At 45.4% G+C, this 22,779-nt stretch overlaps 1 protein-coding gene across 8 annotated transcripts in view; it reads left to right on the plus strand.

The window, feature by feature from the left end:
- GUK1 (guanylate kinase 1) overlaps nt 1-22,779 on the plus strand; it is a 53,363-nt gene that overhangs the window by 19,579 nt on the left and 11,005 nt on the right. For all 8 annotated transcript variants that reach the window (XR_010598180.1, XR_010598179.1, XR_010598178.1 and 5 more), the window contains 3 exons: nt 10,325-10,438; nt 15,642-15,683; nt 17,200-17,296. Coding sequence is in view for 4 of the 8 variants with exons in the window: in XM_065582580.1 (XP_065438652.1) it covers nt 10,325-10,438; nt 15,642-15,683; nt 17,200-17,296 (253 nt within the window). In the remaining 4 variants the exon portion in view is untranslated. The remainder of the gene's footprint in view (nt 1-10,324; nt 10,439-15,641; nt 15,684-17,199; nt 17,297-22,779) is intronic.

Below are 22,779 nucleotides of genomic sequence, written 5' to 3' on the forward strand. Positions count from 1 at the left end.
TTCACATATCACTTCTTCCTCCACCACCCCAACCTCTCTTTTTAGTCTGCACAGGCCTGCTGTGATGGTTGCCAGCAAAGGTGGAGAAGTGGGAACAAATTTTTTTTGGGGGGGAGGGGAGAGATCCTTGGTTCTGCTTCGTTTATCTTTTGAAACCAGACTCCAATAGTGATGTTCAGTAGCACGGGTTGTGAATCAGTCCTGCGATGACCTACAGGGTAGTTGGCAGTCCCTCATAATGTATAAAACAACATCCTTTAAAAATGTGGATATTAACATACTAGTGACCCTGTTTACATTCTGACTCCCAAAGAGAAGGATTAGTGTTAGAAAATGTTCAATGACTACCCAGATTCAGAATTAGTTGGCATGGGGTGTTGTGTGTAATAGTTAGTTAGAGAAGGAGACCGGGAGTCAAAACTCCTGGATTATATGTTCCTGTCTCTCCCACTGGCTAGTTGTGACCTTGGGCCAGGCACTTAATCTTTTTGGCCCAGATCCACAAAGGTATTTAGGCTCCTAACTGCCATTGATTTTTTTATCCATCTATAAATTCATCTAATATTTGCATCCTATTGATGGTATGAGATTTAATGTTTATAAAGCACTTGAGATACTTTCCTGAAAGACACTCTCCAGAGTTCTTACACAATGGTTTCCTAAAGGAAGCTATAGACAGCTGTTGCCCAAGTGCATCCTATCTGGTTGGTTCTCAGATTTACTCTTTATTTCCTTGCATGGTGTCAAGTATCAGGGGGTAGCCCTGTTAGTCTGTATCTACAAAAACAACAAGGAGTCTGGTGGCACCTTAAAGACTAACAGATTTATTTGGGCATAAGCTTTCATGGGTAAAAACCTCACTTCTTCGGATGCAACTGAAAGCTTTACCCACGAAAGCTTATGACTATTAAAAGGCCCAACTCTGCCCTACTCCACTGGCAAACCCTTCTGCTTCTCCTTGACAATCTCTACAAAGCAACTACGCCCTTTCCTATTAATGAAGCTGTGGCATGTTGAACATTTGGGAACAATATAAAATGGATTAATTTTGATATTAAAATAAATAACACACTGGATACTGTACTATTGGACAGGTCATGGTAGAGGGCAGTGAGTGGGGGTGGCTTTGGGGAATCCCAGATATATAACTTGAGGGACCTGTGGCGGCGTTTAACAAACTGTCCAGTACAGATGGCCATGGGTATTGTCATCTGAATGCATTGATGTTTGAAATAGCACCTCTCCAAGTCTGTGCGGGTAATGACACCTCCACCCCAAACCCAGATCTGCCTTTAAATAGCTAAAATGCTCAAGTACAGTGGTGAATGGGCACAGCAGAAAGAAATGGTTACCCATCTTCTTGTCATGTTCTCATACTGCTTCAGGCTAGATCCATGCACATGCGATTGCCTGATCGTTGCAGTCCCCCAAGTCACTGGAAGACATTTGCGCTCCAGGAGCTGCTTCTGATTTTGAGTATCAGAGGGGTAGCCGTGTTAGTCTGAATCTGTAAAAAGCAACAGAGGGTCCTGTGGCACCTTTGAGACTAACAGAAGTACTGGGAGCATAAGCTTTCGTGGGTAAGAACCTCACTTCTTCAGATGCAAGTCTTCTTGCATCTGAAGAAGTGAGGTTCTTACCCACGAAAGCTTATGCTCCCAGTACTTCTGTTAGTCTCAAAGGTGCCACAGGACCCTCTGTTGCTTTTTTCTGATTTTGAGGCTCTCTGCCGTAGTCACAGGACTTGGGGGCTATTGATGTAGCTCCACTTGATCATTGCATCTCTAGACCAGCCAACTCCAATGCAGAGTCGATTAAGGTGACACCGTGTAGCCCTGGGCTGATCTGCACTGAGTAGTAGGGGCTCAACTGGTGGGAGCTGGAGCGCACATGCTACAGGGTTGTCCTCCACTTGGTTGCCATAAATGAACTCTTGTGTGTGTGAGTGACCATGTTAGGGGTTTAATGGTGGCAAGAAAACTTTGTCCTGATGTTGGTCGACTCAGCATTGGTGTTGCATCTTATAGTAGATGTCTTGGATCTGTGCATTGCCTAACACGGCGACCCCTCTGAAGCATTGCCTTGTGCGCTTGACTCTCCTAGCAACATCCGGGCATATATCAGGAGCAGCAATGCCCGTGAGGTTACCCGTGTTCCTTCAGTACTTCGGTGCATTCCAAGTTCCTGTTGTGTTTGCTCCTTCTCAGATTTTATGCAAATACCCAACATGCATTGACCTCTAGCTGGACCCCTGTCAACCCTAACATTAGCACCCAATGACGCCAAAAGCTCACTCAGGTAGAGTTCCTCGTAAGGCCAGTTTAGTTAGATTTTTTTTTTTTACGCATGGAGGAGTTTGGGTAGGAAAAAAAGAAATGATGAAAGCTGATAGCCAACCATTTAAATATTAAAACCTATTTTAAGTCAGATGTTTGTCCTGGCTTAGATGTCACTTTCTTCTTCTGTTGCTTTTGTTCAACAACTTGGCGCAGAACTGACTAGGAAAATGGTGTTGCCAGTTAACTTTCACAGAGGGCTGTAGGGCATGGCTTTAGAGTGTACGAGGAAGCCCCAAACTAGGTTTATTTTTCCATTTGAATTCCCAAAATAGTACTCTTTGACTATATTAATGTTTCCAGACCCCTTTTATCCTACCAGCTATCTGTTCTGTTTCCAGGAACTGAGCCTGAAAGCCCAAATGATTGACTGTTTATATTACGGTGACACCTAAAGACACCAATCACGATTAATTGTACCCTTAGTGTGCTAAGGCATATAGGAGGGGTGGCCAATCTGTGGCTCCGGAGCCACATGCGGCTCCTTGTATAGGCACCAACTCGGGGGCTGGAGCTACAGGCGCCAACTTTCCAACGTGCCGGGGGGGGCTGGCTGCTCAACCCCTGACTCTGTCACAGGTCCTGCCCCTACTTCATCTGTTCCTCCAAGGCCCCCACTCCTTCCGGCCCCCTTCCCTGAGCCTACCATGCCCTCGCTCCTCCTCCCACCCCCCAGAGGAGGAGGCGCTGATCAGTAGGGCTGCTGGCAGGCAGGGGGGAGCTGATAGGGGGCTGCTGAGGTATTACTGGGGCTCTTTGGTAATGTACATAGATAAATTCAGGTTCCTTCTCAGGCTCAGGTTGGCCACCCCTGGCCTAGAACAACAGGCAGCTGAGAGACCAGTGGAGTGTTTGATATGCACCTGTGTTTGCATGCCCTTATAAGGGCAGACAAGATATTTTTGTAATTCCCAAATTATTTTATTGGAACAGTGTAATTCCACTTTGAGGCCAGCCTACGTAGTAAGTCCTATTTTTCCTCTTAACATCACAAGGGTAATATACTGAGTATTTTGTTTAAAATGCCCCTGACTGTATCATGGCGAACGCTCCAGTCTAGCCACACACGTGTTACTTGCAGCACCGAATCAGACCTTTCTCGTTACGTTTCAAAATTAATTTTTGTGCTGGAGAAAGATGCTAGGCTGACAGTTCTGGAGACTGACACCAAAATGATCAAACCTTTAAAATGTGAGTTTAGGAGCCTAGCTTTAGGCCCGAAGCCCTTTATTTAGCTACAGCCCAAATATTGTACAAGCAACTGCGCAAACAGCAGCAATAAGATCTTTTACCACTTAAAAGAAAGGGACTGTCTCTAAGGAACAAGAATAGTTCAGTCCCCATGACTCAGTCAGTCTTTGGCCTTTATGCTGAGATTGGGTGTCTTCCTCAAAGAAATACTGTAGTTCAACCTGAAATTATGAGCTTAGTGCAGGATTCCTTGGGTGAAATTATCTGGCTTGTATTATGCAGGAAGTCAGACTAGATGATCATAATGATCCCTGTTGACTTTAAGTCTGTGCAACTGCCAACGAGGGGACCAGTTGTGCTGATGTTTTTCGTGCTGGGGGCACCTGTCTAGCGGGATCTAGACTGAGACTATCAGACTTGCTTTACCGAGGCCATTAAAGAGCCATCAGATGGTAACACCTTTTTCAGTTTCTACTGACGTGGGCTGGATTGGCACTACTGATGTATGGGTGAAAATCTCTGCATTCCATTACCGTCCAAAGGGTTTTACTCACAGCTGTAATGCACACCGGGCTTACTCAGTACAACAAGAAACATGGCAATAAATTATTTAAATCGTCCTGGCAGCTTTTAGCGTTTGTCTATCTTGCTGTCTAACAGGATTATGCTAAAAATAAGCCTTAAAGTAGTTAGAAAGCAGTTACTTACCAGAGTCCTATTAGTATGCAATCTCCAATTTGCCTGACCTCCTCCTAAGCCATATCATTTCCCCTGTTTAGACACAGACCTTTCTCCTTCATGACACTCAGCCGAGTTACAAATCATGCTATTGACAAAGCCATATTTGTAACTGTTACCAGAATGTTCAGAAATTATATAGGGATCAAAAACAGAGCTTGGACCCTGCTCCTGGAGTTAGTCTTAGCATTGTATTGGCTAGAATAGTTGTTCTTGTACGTAAAGAACTGTTGTCCGCTTTGTAGCACCAAACTGTACTAGCTACAACCCTGTGCGAATGCATTTCTCCAGCCAGTGTAGACTGGGCTATAGGCATAGGCCCTGTTCAATACGATTGGTTTTCAAACATGTTTATGGTGACATTTATAAAACTTGCAATGAAATACAGGCAGCAGAAACAGCAGCTAGCGGAGATTGGTATGATTACACAAAGGTGAAAATAGAAATGGTAAGTGACATGAAGCATTTAAAAATCAGTAGTGGCATAATGAGAGTCAAGGTAATGACTCAAACTAGGTTACAAAAATAACCCCATCTGTCTGCAGGACTGAGCAGGACATGGAATCTAGCATATGCTCATATAGCACTAAGCAGTGGGTCTATACCAGGGGTAGGCAACCTATGGCACGCGTGCCGAAGGCGGCACACGAGCTGATTTTCAGTGGCACTCACACTGCCCAGGTCCTGTCCACCGATCCGGGGGGCTCTGCATTTTAATTTTATTTTAAATGAATCTTCTTAAACATTTAAAAAACTTTATTTACTTTACATACAACAATAGTTTAGTTATATATTATAGACTTATAGAAAGACCTTCTAAAAACGTTAAAATGTATGACTGGCACGTGAAACCTTAAATTAGAGTGAATAAATGAAGACTCGGCACACCACTTCTGAAAGATTGCTGACCCCTGGTCTATACTGTATTCTTGTATATTGGTAAATCCAGAGTCTGTGTTATGTCAGTATAAAATTAAACTCAGCAGAGCTACTAGTGTAACTCCAGAATGTAACTGAGATAAGAATCTGGCCTAGTTCGGTTTCAATAATTTTTGCTCTCTATGGAGAAAGGTATAGATAAAATAAAGATCTGATTACTAATTTTTCCTCTATCTCTTTACAGCTGTGCCTGAGAACTCAGCATTGAGAATGCAGTCAAAGTTGACCCAAATTTCCTTCTTTTAACTTGAATTAAATAGCAAACCCTTTCCCTATTGTACTTGTTTTTATAGATGATCATGTCTTTGCTGCTAAGATGTTCTTTTTATGGATGTGTAATATTTCAGATCAGTTACATATAAACAGTCACTTAAGTTGGTCCCTTGTATTTCTTAAAAACCCCAGTATGCTTTGATGTGGAAGGCTTATGCTGGCATTTACCAGAGTGTTACCCGGGGATGCCTGGAGATTTAGCAGTAAGAATAGTAGGAGAGTGGAAGAAACCACAGGAGGAGATTAAAGATCAGCGGAGCGTTTTCATTGGCTCCTTTAAGATGGAGACTCTGTAATTAAGGATTTAGATGGTTCACAAATAGCTCAGCTTTCTGCCTGCTCGCTCACATTATCAGTTTGTTGCTGTTACAAAGAGCTGGATTTTATACTTCGACTAAAAGGGCATAAAAGTAAAAGGTAAGACATGCAATTGGGGAATGCTGCTCATATGCCAATGCTATTTAAGCAACCACGATTATCTCTGTCTCCTTTCCGGATCAGCTTTGAATAGAGTGCGGTTCCTGTAACAAATTTTGTTTGCTTTAAATTTCCCTTTCCTGTTAGTGGCTGTTAACGGATAGGAAAAGAAATGCGAGCAGAGAAAAGAAAATGTAAAAGAGGAGACAGGAAGAATAAAAATATCCAAGCACTCCCGACTGGCATATACAAGTAGGAGACTGAAGAGTTCTGTGTTTCAGGCAGCCTAAGGAATTCTTGTTAGCAGGCAGATACTGTGGTGAAGAGTGAATTATTAACGCCTAGATAAGCGGCAAAGGTCCTCGTTGGCATTTGAGTGTCAGGGTGTGTTGGGGTTGATTTAATTATGCCCACGGGAGAGCTCTCTCCCATCGGCATAGAGCGGCTACTTGGGAGACCTTACTGCAGCTGCAATGGTACAACTGTGGCAGTGTAGATGTAGCCTAGTTACTATTCAGCTTTTGGAGGGCTGGAGAAAAAGCTGCCTTATATATCTGGTCCTTTCCTAGACCAAAACAGTAATAATAATTTGCACTTGCAGAACCTCATTGTTGTTAAAAGCATTTTAATTAAGCCTCATCATGACCCTATCACTTAGCGATTATCCTTATTTTATGGATGGGAAAAGTGGACACCAGGCAGAGCGAGACTGAGTGACTTGTGCAAGTTCACGCAGTGAGTTAGCAGCAGAGCTGGGAATAAAACGCGGGGCTCTTTATTCCTCATCCCCTGCTCTAACCATTAAGATCCCGTTGCCTTTTCAGTAGTTGGCAAGTGGACGGGAATGCATTTTCTCCACTTTGGTATCTAGCATGACTTTTGAAATGTAGTGGGTACTCGGCCAAAGACTAAGGGCTGGAAGGAAAGACAATGTAGGTTGAAATTCTAACTGTGAGGTTTATTAAACTGTGGATGTATAGCCCAAGGGAAGTGATAAAAACTAGATAGGATAAAGCACTATTAAATATGCTGTAGGGACCAATTCCTGGGGAATAAATTAAATAATAATACAGACGCTCCGCAGGTTACGCAAACCGATTTACGCAAATCCAGACTTACGGAAAAAGTTCCGTAAGCTTTTTTTTTGCGTAATTGTCAGGTATACATTCCCGACTTATAGAAAATTCAACTTACGCAAGGCGTTCCGGAACGGAACACCTTGTGTAAGTTGGGGAGCGTCTGTAAATCTAATGTGTCTTCGTTTTCCAGTTGCTATGTTTTTATAAGAGTAAAATGGTACAGTCCCTACTTGAATAGTGCTTTTAATTAACTTCTTGGGGGTTCTTTTGTAATAAAATAAATTTGTGTTGGTAGAATCCTGTACAAACAAGACTTCCTTATGTATATAAAAATTCCCTTCTTCAGTATATACAGAGATTAGTAGTTGTCAGGCAAGTGTCTGGTAATGCATAATATCTTGTATGGGGTATACAGACGATTCGTGTGCTGATTTTGGAGTTTGCTGAATTTATAAATATAGCGTCTGGATGGACTGTGGAGCTGTGCAGATTAGAGTTAGAGATACACAAGTAATCCACCTGCTCTGTTCTACCTGCCCTGAGTCTGAGTTGTCACGTTAGCTAAGCCTGCAGTGCATGTGTGACTGGGACTAATTCTGTAAGTGTCTAATTGGTTGTGTCTTTACGAGTTTGAGACCCACTGAATCTTTTAGTCCAGCAACTGTTACTAGTGCAGGATTGTTCCTTTGGGGGTGCTCTGCATGCCAATACAGGATGCAATTCATCTGCACCTGTATGAGTGTTGGCTAATTATTAACTCACCTCACACCCCAGGGAATTATGCAAGTGAACACTCCCTCTTCCCTTCTCCCCCCCCCCCCCCACTAGGTAAGCAAACAGTCACTGGTAGGTTGTGTCTGGCCCAAGGTCACGCAGTGAGTCAGTGTCACAATGGGCTTGAGTAGAGGAGCGGCCTACTTTCCAGTTTAGGGTCCGAGCTAGGCTCGCCCGTGCAGGGAAGAAGGGCACTGAGACTGGGAATTCAGTATCGTGAAGGAATTCTCGCTCCTTGCCAAGTGTGATAAGAGGCTGGTTTTGTGTGTGTTTCTCAGATCACCACTACCCATCTACCACTGACCACCAACAGAAAGGCTTTATTTAACTTAAAAAAAATTTAGTTCTGCCATCTGTCTGAAACAGCCCTCTTCCCTCTACTCTGCATGAGAGTAAGATCCTTGCTGAGAGTCGCCTGCAGATGCTAAGCCAAAAGAGGCCGGGTCTGCAGAGAGAGCATTCAGAGCAGGGGCGGCTCCAGGCACCTTTGGCGGTGTGTCTGCGGGAGGTCCGCCGGTCCCGTGGCTTCGGTGGCAGGTATGCCGAAGGCGCGGGACCGGCAGATCACCCGCAGACATGCCGCCAAATCCGCGTGACTAGCCGATCGCTCGCAGGCGTGCCGCCGAAGGCCGCCTGACTGCCGTGCTTGGGGCGGCAAGTAACATAGAGCCGCCCCTGATTCAGAGATCAGAATGTACGTTGGGATTTTATTTAGGGGCGGTTGGGGGGGGAAGAGTAGTGGGGGCAGGAGTGTTACCTTTTAGTTGAGGAAAGACTTCACTGGGGTTTGAACCTGTAACCTTCAGTACAGGAGCTTCTACTGTTGGAGCTCAAGCTTGAGTAATTCCGCTACTTTGCTGTAGTAGACCCTTATCCACTTGTGTGGCTCAACCACTAGAGGGAGACAAAGACCCACTCTCTCCAAGGTTGGGGTATGTTTGCACCCTCATAAGAGTCCAAAATGTTGCAGCATGATAATGTACTTTTCTTGTAAACTTTCATGTAAACTCAATACTGATGAAAGTGCAGTGGTTCATAGCCAGGGGGATCGAAGTCCTCACCTAGTCACAGAGCGGTGGCTTCCATCACCACAGTGCCTCTGGTATGACCTGGAGGGGCCAACTCTAGCAATAAGGGGGTGATAGGCACACTTACCCGTTCCACCCTCTGCTGAGGTTGTCAACTATTTATGGTGGAGGGGGCTTACGTGGACTCTTGTCCAAGGTAGACTGGACTGAGGCCACCAAACAGCTGTCAGAGGGTAATGGTTTTCAGTCACTACCAACCTGGCCAGGATTTGGTAAAGGTCAAGGGCTCTGCAATGTGTTACCAGTCTCCTAAGACATGCCCGTCTCCCTGGCTTTTTCCTCTTTGAAATGAGCAGTTCAGCTTGTTCATGATGAAAGTTCTGTGGCAACATCTACAGTGCCTGGGTCAGTTGCTCTTTTTACATCCCCGGCCTTGTGATTCAAGCTTTTATGGCTGAGTTGGATTCTCTTTCCCCATCCCTCCCAAGCTGCATCATCCATAAGTTTCTTACCGGTGTGTCACTTAGATCAGGAAGTGTTATTCCACTGGCGTCAGTGAAAATGAAAAAATGAGCAAAACAGGTTCGTTGGCGGTTTTACTTCCTTGAGACCTTGCAGTGCAGATGTTTTTGCTCACCTTTATTAAACGCATGTGGTAAACGAACATCGCATTATGTATGTACAAGGTGTTCTATTGGGATAACAGATGACATTTATATAGACTGGAGGTACCCTGGGGAAAAAACACGGTTTGGCTCAACAATTGAGTATAAAAGGGTCCCCTGACAACCTACAAGCCAAATACCCATGTAAACATGCTTCTTTATACTGTCCAGCAAACTGAATACTAGTCCCTTTTCTGTTTAGAGAAAAGTCCATCCCTTGGGACTAAATGGTTCAGGGGCCGGGTAATAGGAAAAAGGGAATCTTGTGCTCTCAGGATGAATCCTGCCCAGCTTAGTAGCCACGGGCATCCGTCTGACTGCTGCTCAGTAGGTCTATATGCAGTGAGTTTGATCTCAGTTCAGTTCCTTGGGGGCACTTGCCCACATCGCATTGAATTCACCCGATACTTGGCACTAGCTGTCCCTCTTGTTGGCAGTCTCAGTTGAGAGGCCATAACTGACTGGATCCTGGAGACAGCTCACTTTAGCCTAGGGATGTCCCCTCCAGGTAAGGGTTGAGGCACAGGGGGAGGAAACCTTGTCCTGTTGCTGCTCATCTTGTGTTTGCTCTCTGGATAGAGGAGGTTGCTCTCTAGGGCTGTCAGTCCAGCGCATTTTATCACCAGCACTAAACAAGTCACTTCAGCCATACATTGTGAGAATTTATGCTTCTCTGATTTCATATTTCATCTCCGTTCCCCTCTACTGTTTCTTCTGATACCGCTTTTCCTCCCCTAGGCGGTGCCATTTGTTTGCTGATGATTGCGTAGCTGGCTGCAGTAGCTTGTAAGTCCATGTGGCATCTGCTGGAATCTAAAGCTGGCATTTCTTATGATTCTGTGTTTCTAACCAAGAGAGGTGTTTGGTGTTTTTCTCATCTGCAGCCATGACGGGACCAAGACCGGTAGTTCTGAGTGGCCCATCGGGTGCAGGAAAGAGCACTTTGTTAAAAATGCTGCTTAAAGACTACGGCAATGTCTTCGGCTTCAGTGTCTCTCGTGAGTATTTGTGCGCGACCCGGGGCGGGGTGGCAGGGAAAGTGAAACCGAAGCTTAATAACAGCCAAGGGCCTGACTGTGTAGCTACTACACATAGTTTTCAACATAGTTAGCCCCCAAATCATAAAAATTGCATGTTAGCTGTTGTGGCGTGGGTTAATTGATCTATCTTAACGTGTGTGCTAGTAAGTATGTTTACATAACTTGGGCCATGTTTTACTACTAGTGTAAATGTAACTTCATTAGAATTGCACCTTTTTAAAGGGTTGGTATCTTCATTGCATGCTATGTTAGGTGTAGCATGGATGTTGTTCAGAGTCATCCCTTCCTGGGATTTGTCTTTAGTCTTAAAGTCACAAAGCCCTAAAGCAGAACTACTTACAAACGTATGGCTTGTGTCCTCTAAACACCCCAAGAGAATTGATTAAGATTCCGCTGTGCAAGACCCCACCTGCTTTTCTGCAAGCTTTAACCTTTCTGTGGGTGGATTTAATGAGACCTATGTGGTCTGGCTGTTAGGGTAAGTCAGCAGAATAGTTCTGCTCTTCTATTCAGATTCTTATATCCTGACACTGAGTTACTTACCTGCTTGTGCCAGTGATTGTTTTGTCTCATTGATTTATTTTCCTGCTTAGAACGGTAAGCTATACAGCAGTCTTTGTTTTCTCTACATGAGAAGTGTGTGGTGGATTCCTTTAGTACATAAATAGCCCTATTATATGGCTAACTTACTGTCTCTCCCATCCACCTCCAAAATGTGGAGAGCTGTGAATGCTGATTTTATCATATATACTTTTCTAGTGCCCAGATATGAAGGTGGCTGGCATTCACCTAAGATAAGGAGTTAGATAATAAATGAATACCCCACCTGGATCATTGCTACAGGACTCCGAGTAGATGACCTGTGATATAATCTGTGCTTTGTCTTTATTGATGTGACAAGAAGATGCTGTTTGTTTGCTTGTTTCCAGTAGTATTCTCCGAGTGGTAGGTGGTGTACGGACATATGGGAAGGCACAGTCTTTGCCCCAAAGTGATTACAGTCTCTAAAAGATACGTATTACTTGAAGTTGTGATATTCAATTTCAGATGGAAAAATGTTTAAATGGAATAGGATAAATGTAGCCCTCCCATTGGCAGGCGCTAAAATGTATTTGATTGATAAAGTCTCTCTCACTGGATACGGTATCCGGGAAGTTGTGCGAGATTTAAAGGTTAACCCAAATCTCTGACCTTTTGGTCCAAAGAAAATGAATCCAAAAAAGAAAAGGGAGGAGCTGATGGAGAAAGAGGAAAGCCAAATACATAACTATGTGCTGGTAGTTACAAGAAGGCCTTGCACTGAGCCTTGAAAATGCCACGGAGGAGTTCCAGAGGACATCCTTAGAGGCGGAGGGGTTCCATGGACAAGGTCCCCATGAACCCCCTGGCTTGGCCCAGTTCATATGGAACCTCAGGATCAAGAGTAAGGATAATCCAAATGATCTTCCCTGTTTGAAAAGTCACGTTTTAGGTCTAGATTGAGGGCCCTCTATATTAGCAACCAGACATAGCCAATTTCCAGTCTAGAATGCACATTCGTGTAGCCTAGTTCAGACAAGTTCTCTTGGATCATTAACTGCTTGCTTTAAACCAATTTTAAAAAAATCATCTTTGCAAAATGTGGTTCTATTTTTTTGCCCTCTGTAATTTTTAAAAGAACGACTGTTGAATGTTAATGATGTTGCGGATTCTCAGTCGATAACCTGGGTGAATTGCATTCTGAATTTCCAGAGGACGGCTAGGCTTGAATTTCCAGTCATCTTTTACACAACCTGTCCACTGCAAAACCTGCAGTTAGCACCCGCTGCCTTAACTGACCACTTAGAAGTATCGTCAAGGCTTTGAGAACAATGACATTCATGTTGAAGTCCAGCTCTGCTGGGTCTCCTATTTTTGCTGGGACTTTGGGTGGTATCTTCAGGTCTACTTATCAAATGGATTTTTACTGCAGTAGGAACTTTCTGTACTAGTAGCTTGGAGGCTCTTGGCAAAATCCTGGCCCCAGACTTCCACAAATTCCTCTCTGCATATTTATATCTGCCTCTGTAAATTTCTACCACATGCATCTAACGAAGTGGGCATTCACCCACGAAAGCTTATGCTCCAATACATCTGTTAGTCTATAACAGGGTTTCTCAAACAGGGGTCGGCGCTTGTGTAGGGAAAGCCCCCGGCGAGCCGGGCCGGTTTGTTTACCTGCCCCGTCCGCAGGTTCGGCGATTGCGGCTCCCACTGATCGCGGGAGGCCAATGGGGGGCGGCGGGAAGTGGCACAGGCCGAGGGACTTACTGGCCGCCGCTTCCAGCAGCTCCTATTGGCCCGGAGCAGCGATCCGCGGCCAGGGGGAGCCGCGATCGGCCGGACCTGCAGACGGGGCAGGTAAACAAACCGGCCCGGCCCACAAGGGGTTTTCCCTACACAAGCGCCGACCCCTGGTCTATAAGATGCCACAGGACTCTGTCGCTTTTTATGGATCCAGACTAAAACGGCTACCCCTCTGATCTCTGAATGTTGTGACTTTCAGAATAAGTTTAAAAGTGCTTGAGACTAAAAGACTTTAAAATGTCTCCCTTTGATACATGTATAATGCTTCTTTGTATGTCTCTAGCAACCCAACAAAATCTCACATCACAAGTATCGGGGTCGCCGTGTTAGTCTGTATCCACAAAAACCACAAGGAGTCCATTGGCACCTTAAAGACAACAGATTTATTTGGGCATAAGCTTTTGTGGGTAAAAAACCCACTTCAGATGCAGTTCAGCACAGAAATAGACTTTGTCTATTCCCTAGGCTGCCTCTGTGTGTGTTTGTTTTTTTTAAATCCGTGCACAGCACTTACACCCAGCTGATAAGTGCTTTTAGATGAGACTACATCCTCCTTTTGATCTAGTCCATTCCAACCAGTTTGAAATAAGTCATTCATGTTGTGTTCCATGCTGACTGCCAAAGGGTGTATCACAGTCTCCAGAGCACATGCTAGCATAGGTGCTGGAATTAGGGGTGCTGCTGCACCCCATGGCATGAAGTGGTTTCCATTATAAACCGAGTTTACAGTTTGGTTCAATGGCTCTCAGTACCCCACTATACAAATTGTTCCAGTGTCCCTGCATGGTAGTGCTTCAAAATAACACAACTTATAGTGGTCTCCATATGGATTCTAACTTGGTCTCCTACCTCATTCAGAACTCTGACCTTATTCATTAAATCTATCTATAGGAGCACCTCAGTCTTTTGAAATGGATTTATCCAATACTGTGGGGGAGGGAAGTAGAATTATCCCTGTTTTACAGAGGGGGAACTAGGGGCACAGGAAGATATAGGTTAACCTAGCTACATTGCTCAGGGCTGTGAAAAATTTCACAAGCTGTGCAATTTAGTTAGGTCAACCTAATCCTCACTATAGATACAGCTAGGTCGATGGAAGATTCCTTCCATCGACCTAGCTACTGCCTCTCAAGGGGGTGGATTTACTACAGTGATGGAAAACCCCCTTCCATTGCTGTCGTAAATGTCTACAGGCGTTACAGTGGCATAGCTATAGAGCACTTGTAGTATGTACATACCAGTAGAGGGGTTTGGCCGGGGCTTGTCCCTCTCCGGGGCGGCGGGGAACCACACCGCCTCGCTACTTCCTACCAGTTGCTGACGGGGAATTAGCCTGGCCCCGGAAGTCACTCGCCGTGGCAGCAACAGAGGCAAACACGGACAGTCATTCGCGCCCGGCCCATGGTCAGCAGGCAATAGCGAGTCAAAGGCTCAGGCCCTCAGGTAGGAGCTGAGCAAGGGCAGGCAAACAACCAGCCCAGGCTCTCGGCTCAGAGGGGCCTGGGAGAGGGGGAGACTGCCAGCCACAAGCTGGGTGGCAGGGGGGACGCAGGCCCTCCCACTCCTCTGCGTCCCAGCCCAGGGCCCTAGCAGCAGCAGACGACCCGCTGCTGAGTCAGTGGGGATCCTGGCCACCACACACTGACATGGGCTCTGGCAGTGCTGCAGCCAGACTAGGGTCGGCTGCCTCCAAGCTACTTCCGAACTCCCCCTCTAGAGGTACCTGGGTCCAGACGGTGTCCTCCGGGGTGGGTCAAGCACCATGAGCTCCTCTAGGTAACTGGCGAGGGGCGGGCCGGGCAGCTCCTCTGGGCTCTGGTCGGCATCGGGCGTCGGCAGGTCAGGCCAGTCCTCGGGTCCGCTGTAAGTCGCCGGGGTTTCCCAACCAGGAGCTAGGCCACCTCCCGAGTGAGCTCTGGAGTCGGGCTTTTATACTTCCTGTCCTGCCCCTTGACCTCTGGGGGGCGGGTGCAGAACTTGCTGGCTCCGCCCACTCTGGTGTTGAGAGGGGCTTGTCCCTCTCCAGGGCAGTGGGGAACCACACCACCTCACTACAATACCCTAAGGGCTTGTCTACACAAGGAGATTAAAAAGCAACAGAGGGTCCCGTGGCACCTTTAAGACTAACAGAAGTATTGGGAGCATAAGCTTTCGTGGGTAAGAACTTCACTTCTTCAGATGCAAGTGAGGTTCTTACCCACGAAAGCTTATGCTCCCAATACTTCTGTTAGTCTTAAAGGTGCCACGGGACCCTCTGTTGCTTTTTACAGATTCAGACTAACACGGCTACCCCTCTGATACTTGACAAGGAGATTAATGCACAGTAAACTAGGGTGTGAATTTAAAGCACAGTAACTACCCCACACTGACTCCCTCAGTCAGTTTACCTTAATGCACTGCCGAAGTTTATTAAACTAATGAGCACAAAGGCATTCTTAGTGCACAGTAAGAATGTCTACATGGGAAGGCAGAGCAGAGTAGCTAACATAGGCTTTTTACCCGTATAGACAAGCCCTAAGTGATTTGCCCAGTGTCACACAGGAAGTCTGTGCTGGAACAAGGAATTGTATCTGCGTCTCCCAAGTCCCTAACCACTGGGCCATCCTTCCCTTCCATAAGCAATGACTGAATCATCTAATAATACTCACTTAAGGCACCTAGAAACAAAAGGTGCAAATTGGGTCCAGAAGCTTTGATCAAATTAAACAGAGAATCAAATTACCCAGTGATCGAATTGAAGTCTGTGTATGCTGCTGAGTAAGTGGCTTTGTATTGCTTTTACATTATTATATTCTTGTGTGAACTACAAAATTACAGAGACTGTGTTTGCTTCCAGATACCACAAGGCAACCAAGAGTCGGAGAAGTGAATGGCAAAGGTCAGTGTATTGCCCTTTGTTGTATTGTCAGATTAGGCAGGGCTACTGCTCTGAGAATTCTGGACGGCGTTTCCTGCTATGTAAAAGCTTGCAGAACCTGAGAGGAGTAGCTAGTTCTGCTGGTAGACAATGAAGAGCAAATAGGGCTTGTAACCAATGGATTAGTACATGTTGAGCAAGTTTTGTTGTTTATGGGCATGTTCCGTGAAAGTGCAATTGCGGGGAAGTCAGACCTTATTTACTTAGAGTTTATGGAGTGTATTTACTTTAGTACGTGTCCAATAACAGTATTTTACACTTACATAGGACCTTTCATTCTGAACGATCCCAACGCAGGGCTTCGGAGCGGAGCCCAGACCTGGAGCGCAGAGCAGCTCCGGAGCAGTAGAGCTGCAGGTTTTTGCCTGGAGCGGAGCCGGAGCACAGCTCCAAAGCCCTGTTTTATAAACTGAAGATACAGACTATACCCAGGGATCACTTCACCTTCAAATGAAATGCAGCTGCCTCTGTTGTAGGAGGTAGCAGCTGCGTAATAGCACACAGCAATCTTACACAACAGTTTAGGACAGAATGTGCTGAGTACTCGGCAGCTCTGATTAACTTCAATGGGACTTACTGGGTGCTCAAAACTTTTGAAAATCAGGCCATTTAATTTAGGTACCTACCGGTGGATTTAAGAGCGAAACTCTAGACACCCAGTTTTGAAAATCTAGATCTTAAAGGCCAACTACTAATAGTAAGGCTCTGGATTTCATCCCTATTCCAAGAGTCCTTGCCTCCAGTAGCACAGAATAGAACCCTGGCCCCTCCCAAAAAGCATTCTGGGGTCATTGTTTTACTACTGACTGGGAGGGAACAGTGTAATTTAATTCAGTTGCCAGAGCAACTGAGGTTTAAAATGCAGGGACATTAGAGTCAACCCAGCACCGAAAAGCATCTGAAATGTCTTACTGGTGTCTTTATGCCTGAATAGCTCAAAAAGGTCCACATGAGATTTTTACCTACTTTCCCAAAGGAAAGTTTACCTTTCAACTGAGAAGAAGAAATTTCAGCCAAAGTGGGTTTTGTTTCGGGGACGGGGGCACAATAAGCCTCTAAAAATAGAGGCACTTAGGCTGAAATGACTTCTCATCTACTACTGTAGCGTGTTGTAAGCATGGCACTGTAATGAGAGAGGTCACTGGCGATCTGGAGAGTAGAAGAGGCAACGTAAACAGCAGCAACAGTATATCCGGCCAATTATTAAAGATGCATTGGAGATAACTAAATACCATGAGCGAGGTGCGGGGATCCATTGTGTTTCTGTATGTATTAACCAAGGGCCAAATTTTTTAATTTCAGTGCCTGAAAGCTAGGCACCTAAATAAGCATTTAGTTGCCTAACATTGGCATTTAGGTGCTTCATTACATTTTAAGTCTCCAAATGTGTACACGTGGCCCTGAGCCTTTATCTTGTTCTAAGTCAGATGGAAGCTGCACATTGATATAGATTGTTTTTCAATATTGCTGGATCCAGAGTACCACTTTGTGACCAGAGATCAAATGCAGAAAGAAATTGATGCTGGCGAATTCATTGAGCATGCGGAGTTCTCTGGAAACATATATGGAACAAGGTATGTAACTATTACACTGTATCCAATAGCTCACGTGGACTATGGATTGCCATTTACTGGCTACTTGTGTTCTGCCCTAAGATGATGGGGAAATATTTTAACTTGCCATGACACTATTCTCTCCCTAGACTAAGCTTTTCACTCTGGCAGCATGTCTGCTATTAATTTTATAATTTCACTAGTAATTGGTGACATTCACCCGTGTGCAAAAGGTCAGTATCAGGCGTGTGCAACGCTCAAATTTTGCTTAAGCCCCAAGATTTGAGTGCGAGATAGTTCATAGTGCTCACGCTGGCCCTTCACAGAGGTGAATTTCACTCGTACGGAATGTTTATAGTGCTCTTCATCTTCAAAGTGCTCTACAAAGATTAATTAAAATGGGACTAAGATTCTGCATTCACTCCCTGTGTTATCCCCCAAAGGCCTGAGTGTGATCAGATCAGTGGTGAAAGGAAGTGACACACGCCTCAATCTGGTACAGTAACGCTTACAAATTAATAAATACTCTCTGGTGTTAGCACCTGCAATTAGGATTAAAGTGTAAAGTGGATTTTAAAATAGCATTGCTGCTGGCATAAAAGTGATCATCAATGAAACACTAAGTAAGCTGCAATATAAATTAAAAGTCATATCTTACTTAACACAACATCTCTGACAATTATTACAGCCCAGGTTGGATCCGAATGGCAAAAGTAAAATAAGTGCAATTGTTTTCTAAGATACCAAATCAGTAATAGAATGAGTTGATTTTAAAATTGCGAATGCCTCTTAAGGGTGAACGGAAATGCTTTAAAATACATGCAAAAAAAGTCTAAATTTCCAAAACCACGTGTGATTTTTTGGGGACCAAACTTGACAGTTTAAGGAGACCTGCCTTTTAGAGCTCGGGTGCTCAGCATGTTCTGAAAATCAGGCCCCTTTACAGTGTCTCCAAAATTGGGGCAACCAAAATCACACATCACTTTAAAAAAAATTAATCTTAAACTTCTGAGTGCATTATCCAAATCTAAAATTACAGATCAATACATTTTTAAAACAAATGAAAATAATTTTCTCACTTTACAGTATCTGCCTTCACTTCACTTCTAGTTTGTGTCTCTTGAAAGATTCGACATGATTTCCTTAAGGCAACATAAGGAAGGCAGCTTCCTGTTTTACTCTAGCATTTCTGATGTCACTGGCTTGCTCAGGAGGAACACGTAATCTTGGCCTTCGATCTCAGCCGTTAGAAACCTTCCAACTCACCTTGAAGGAGAAATCAATTTCAAGCCTCTTGAATCCATGGATTCAATCTGCTAAGGGGAGTTTGCCTTTGAACAGGATTTTCCATTTAATCCAGGCCGCCCCTCTTCTGGGATACCTCTCAGGGAGCAAGCTGAGCTTACCAGCCCCAAATGGCAATAATAATATATGGAGATATACCTATCTCATAAAACTGGAAGGGACCCTGAAAGGTCATCAAGTCCAGCCCCCAAGTACTGATTTTGCCCCAGATCCCCAAGTGGCCCCCTCAAGGATTGAACTCATAACCCTGGGTTTAGCAGGCCAATGCTCAAACCACTGAGCTGTCCATCACTCACCCCACAGTGGCAGCTCCTGTGCTATGGGGCTGGCGGGGCTTGGCTCTCTGCTCCAGGCGTTGTAACCTATGGGGTTGCAGCGTCACTCAGGTTTGGCCCTGCCCCCCTTGACTGGACCAAATTTGTGTGAATGGAGTTGTGACCTGGCTCATGGGGTTGCAGTGCCACTCACTCAAATTTAGCCCACCTGGACTCCCGTCGTCATGACAACTGGGCTAACCCTGAGTGGCGCTGGGACCCTAGAGGTTGCAGTACCTGGATCAGGGAGGCGAGCCCAGCCAGCTCCATGGGACAGGAGCTGCCACGCGACCCTTTGAAACATTCTGAAGACACAATTTTGGGTCCTGACCCACAGGTTAAGAAACCCGGAATTAAACTAAGTATTCTTCCTTTCCTGTCCTAAACTGTTACATCACATTAATGTGCCCTGCTATACAACTGCCATGGTGCACTCCAGAGGCATCTGCATCTTAGCAGTGGGGAAGTATGTCCTGTATGTACGCTATACTGGTTTGTTTAGGCACATTTCAGAATCAAAGGTGCTTTGTAATAGTAACACATTTCCCCTCAGGTTTTCCCATCATAGAGACTAAGGTTTGTTTTCTCCATTCCCCCAGAAATGCTCCAGACATGATCCATCAGACTAGTTAGGGCCGGATCCTAAGCGGTATTGAGCACCCACAGTTGTCAGTGAAGTTTCACGGAGAGGGTGGTGAAGCACTGGAATGGGTTACCTAGGGAGGTGGTGGAATCTCCTTCCTTAGAGGTTATTAAGGTCAGGCTTGACAAAGCCCTGGCTGGGATGATTTAGTTGGGGATTGGTCCTGCTTTGGGCAGGGGGTTGGACTAGATGGCCTCCTGAGGTCCCTTCCATCCCTGATAGTCTGTGATTCTGAAATAGCTCAGGTTTCAGGGCAGACCTAGGGCCAAATTCAAGCCTGGCGTAAGCGAGTGCAATGCTGTTGCTGCTTATGCAGAGTCTGAATTTTCCCCTTCATCTTTTCTCCCTAGATATTGCCACCCTTTATGCGCTCTGCTTTGCCCATCTGTATACATTTAGGAGCAGCTGTTTTAAATCCAAAGACAGCTGCTTTGCTCTACCAGATATTTGTAGGTTCATTTCTACTGCACACCTGTGGCCATCTTATGAATGCAAGGATTGCCCAGTACTGAAATAGGTGACTATACATCACCAGACTAGGTGAAGCATTAGTCTATCTCCAGCAACAGCTAATGCTGTGCTGTGGATACAAGTTTCTTCCTGCCCTTACCCCACTAGCTTATGCCCTGAAACATGGTGATGCCATTCTTCATACAATATTGTCCTTTTCAAGAACACCTTTCATCTCAAAGTGATAAAAGCAATCCTGAAACGCAGCCTCCTTTGAGCTGCAGCCAGCTAGTGCTCACGCCATGCAGGCAGGGAGGGGAAATGTTAACCGAGGAAATTAGGAAAAAAAAACCAAGGCTTACTGAAAGTGTGGTAGAAGAAAATAGAGGATTTAAGGCCATATCCAAGAGATCTAATCCTTTCGTGACTGAAAGCTAGCATGCTTTTTCCAAGACGTTTTGGTGATGGGAAAGATATAAGAACCTGAACCAAAGAGAAATTAACTTACCCCAGGAGGTGTCAGTCATTTTAAAAAACAAACTCGCCCACAAACACCGCTTCTCTGATCACAAGGGCTAAGATTTTTTCAGACTGATGGTTCTGGATGCTTAATTGGAGACCACTTAAAGGAGCCTGTGTTCCAGAAAGTACTGAGCATCTACTCTCTGAGAATCAGGTCCCTGTTAGATGCCTCAAGTTAGGCAGCCAAACTCAGTAGTTCCTCTGGAGAACCTTGACCAAGATCTTTGCTGAGTGTGTGCATGCCACTGTAGGGTCCAGTAATGTGAGGTGCTGAGAAATCACTAGGAGCAGAAGAGACAGCACCTTGGGCATCTCGTGCTTAAATCTGAGGATGGGCGGGGAGTCTTTCCACGCTTAGTGTTAGAGCAATTTTTGTGGATTTGTGACAGAAAACAGTCGAAGCCATAGCTCTAGTCGCTAACAACTTCTGCAGTTTGTGGGGGGAAGAAAAGAGAACTGCAATCCAGCCCAGTCAGTGAGATGGATGTGCAAGGCAAGCTCGTAGATCTCCGTGTTTGTATAGTGTTTGCAGCGATGACAATAAGGTGGGTTTAAAGGCTTTAGGACAGGATTAATGTGGAAATCCCAAGAATAACTTCGAAAGCCGGGACTCGTGTCACCTGCTGCAGCAGGAGGGGTCTTGTTAAATCCGTTCCTAACTCCAGATTTCTGCTCCATCTTGTTAAAACAATTCTGGGAAGAGGAAAGTGGCCCCCTTTTCCATCTATCCTAGGTATTTGTATGGCCCCCATCACCGTAGCATCTGAGAACCTCATCATCGTTAATGTATTTATCCTCACTGCACCCCTGGGAGGAAGGGAAAGGCGATTATCCCTGTTTTGCAGGTATCATAGAATCATAGAATATCAGGGTTGGAAGGGACCTCGGGAGGTCATCTAGTCCAACCCCCTGCTCAAAGCAGGACCAATTCCCAACTAAATCATCCCAGCCAGGGCTTTGTCAAGCCAGACCTTAAAAACCTCCAAGGAAGGAGATTACACCACCTCCCTAGGTAATGCATTCCAGTGCTTCACCACCCTCCTAGTGAAATAGTGTTTCCTAATAGCCAACCTAGACCTCCCGGACTGCAACTCAAGACCATTGCTCCTTGTTCTGTCATCTGCCACCACTGAGAACAGCCGAGCTCCATCCTCTTTGGAACCCCCCCTCAGGTAGTTGAAAGCAGCTATCAAATCCCCCCTCATTCTTCTCTTCTGGAGACTAAATAATCCCACTTCCCTCAGCCTCTCCTCATAAGTCATTTGCTCCAGACCCCTAATCATTTTTGTTGCCCTCCACTGGACTCTTTCCAATATTTCCACATCCTTCTTGTAGTGTGGGGCCCAAAACTGGACACAGTACTCCAGATGAGGCCTCACCAATGTCGCATAAAGGGGAACGATCACGTCCCTCGATCTGCTGGCAATGCCCCTACTTATACAGCCCAAAATCCATTAGTGTGCTCTTGTTGCCAAGAAGGCTGTTGACTCATATCCAGCTTCTCGTCCACTGTGACCCCTAGGTCCTTTTCTGCAGAAGAGGTAGGGAACTGAGACTCTGGTAACAGAGCTCTTCTAGGGAGGCCTTGCTTCCACGATGATTTCCTTGGCCTAGGGGGACACCACAGCTCAGGAAACGTGATTCCCTAGGAATCACGCCCCACACCTGTCTGGAGTGAGCTCATCTCCTCAACCCTGGTGTGTGCAGCCATGGCTTCACTGTCCTAATTGGCTGCTATCCTTCAGGTGTTGTGGCAGAAGAGGGTCTTGGAGGAGGGTTTGGGAGAGGAGGAGGTGGTAGGGACTGAGCAGCTCCATTCAGGGAGATGTCCCATGTGTAAGAGGCAGCAGGGAAGGCGGCAAAGACACAGTGGTAGGAGGAGTGGACGGATGGGCAGGCAATCCATGGTAGCAGTATGATCATTCGCATCCAAACCGTACCCCCAGGGAGAGGAGGTGAACAGCACATAGACAATGCGGGGACAAAACCAAACAGCCGCACCCGTCCCCTAAAGGTTGTTTAGTCTCATCTTGTCTCTGTAGTGCTGTCCTGACAGTTTTGCCATGTAACTGAGAATCAAAATATGAACAGAACATTAGCCCGTCCACTGCAAGGTCAGCTGGGTTTTTTTTTTTTTTTTTTGGTCAGGTTCCATTTAAGTCATGAAGTTCATAGGCAGTAAGCGTGTTACTGATTAGAACTGGGAGAATTATTCTTACTATAACAATTCAGGAGAATATAGGCTGCATTTTAGCACCCATTTTGTTAGG

The sequence above is a fragment of the Chrysemys picta genome, chromosome 2, assembly GCF_011386835.1.
Source record: "Chrysemys picta bellii isolate R12L10 chromosome 2, ASM1138683v2, whole genome shotgun sequence".
Classification (NCBI taxonomy): Eukaryota; Metazoa; Chordata; order Testudines; family Emydidae; genus Chrysemys; species Chrysemys picta.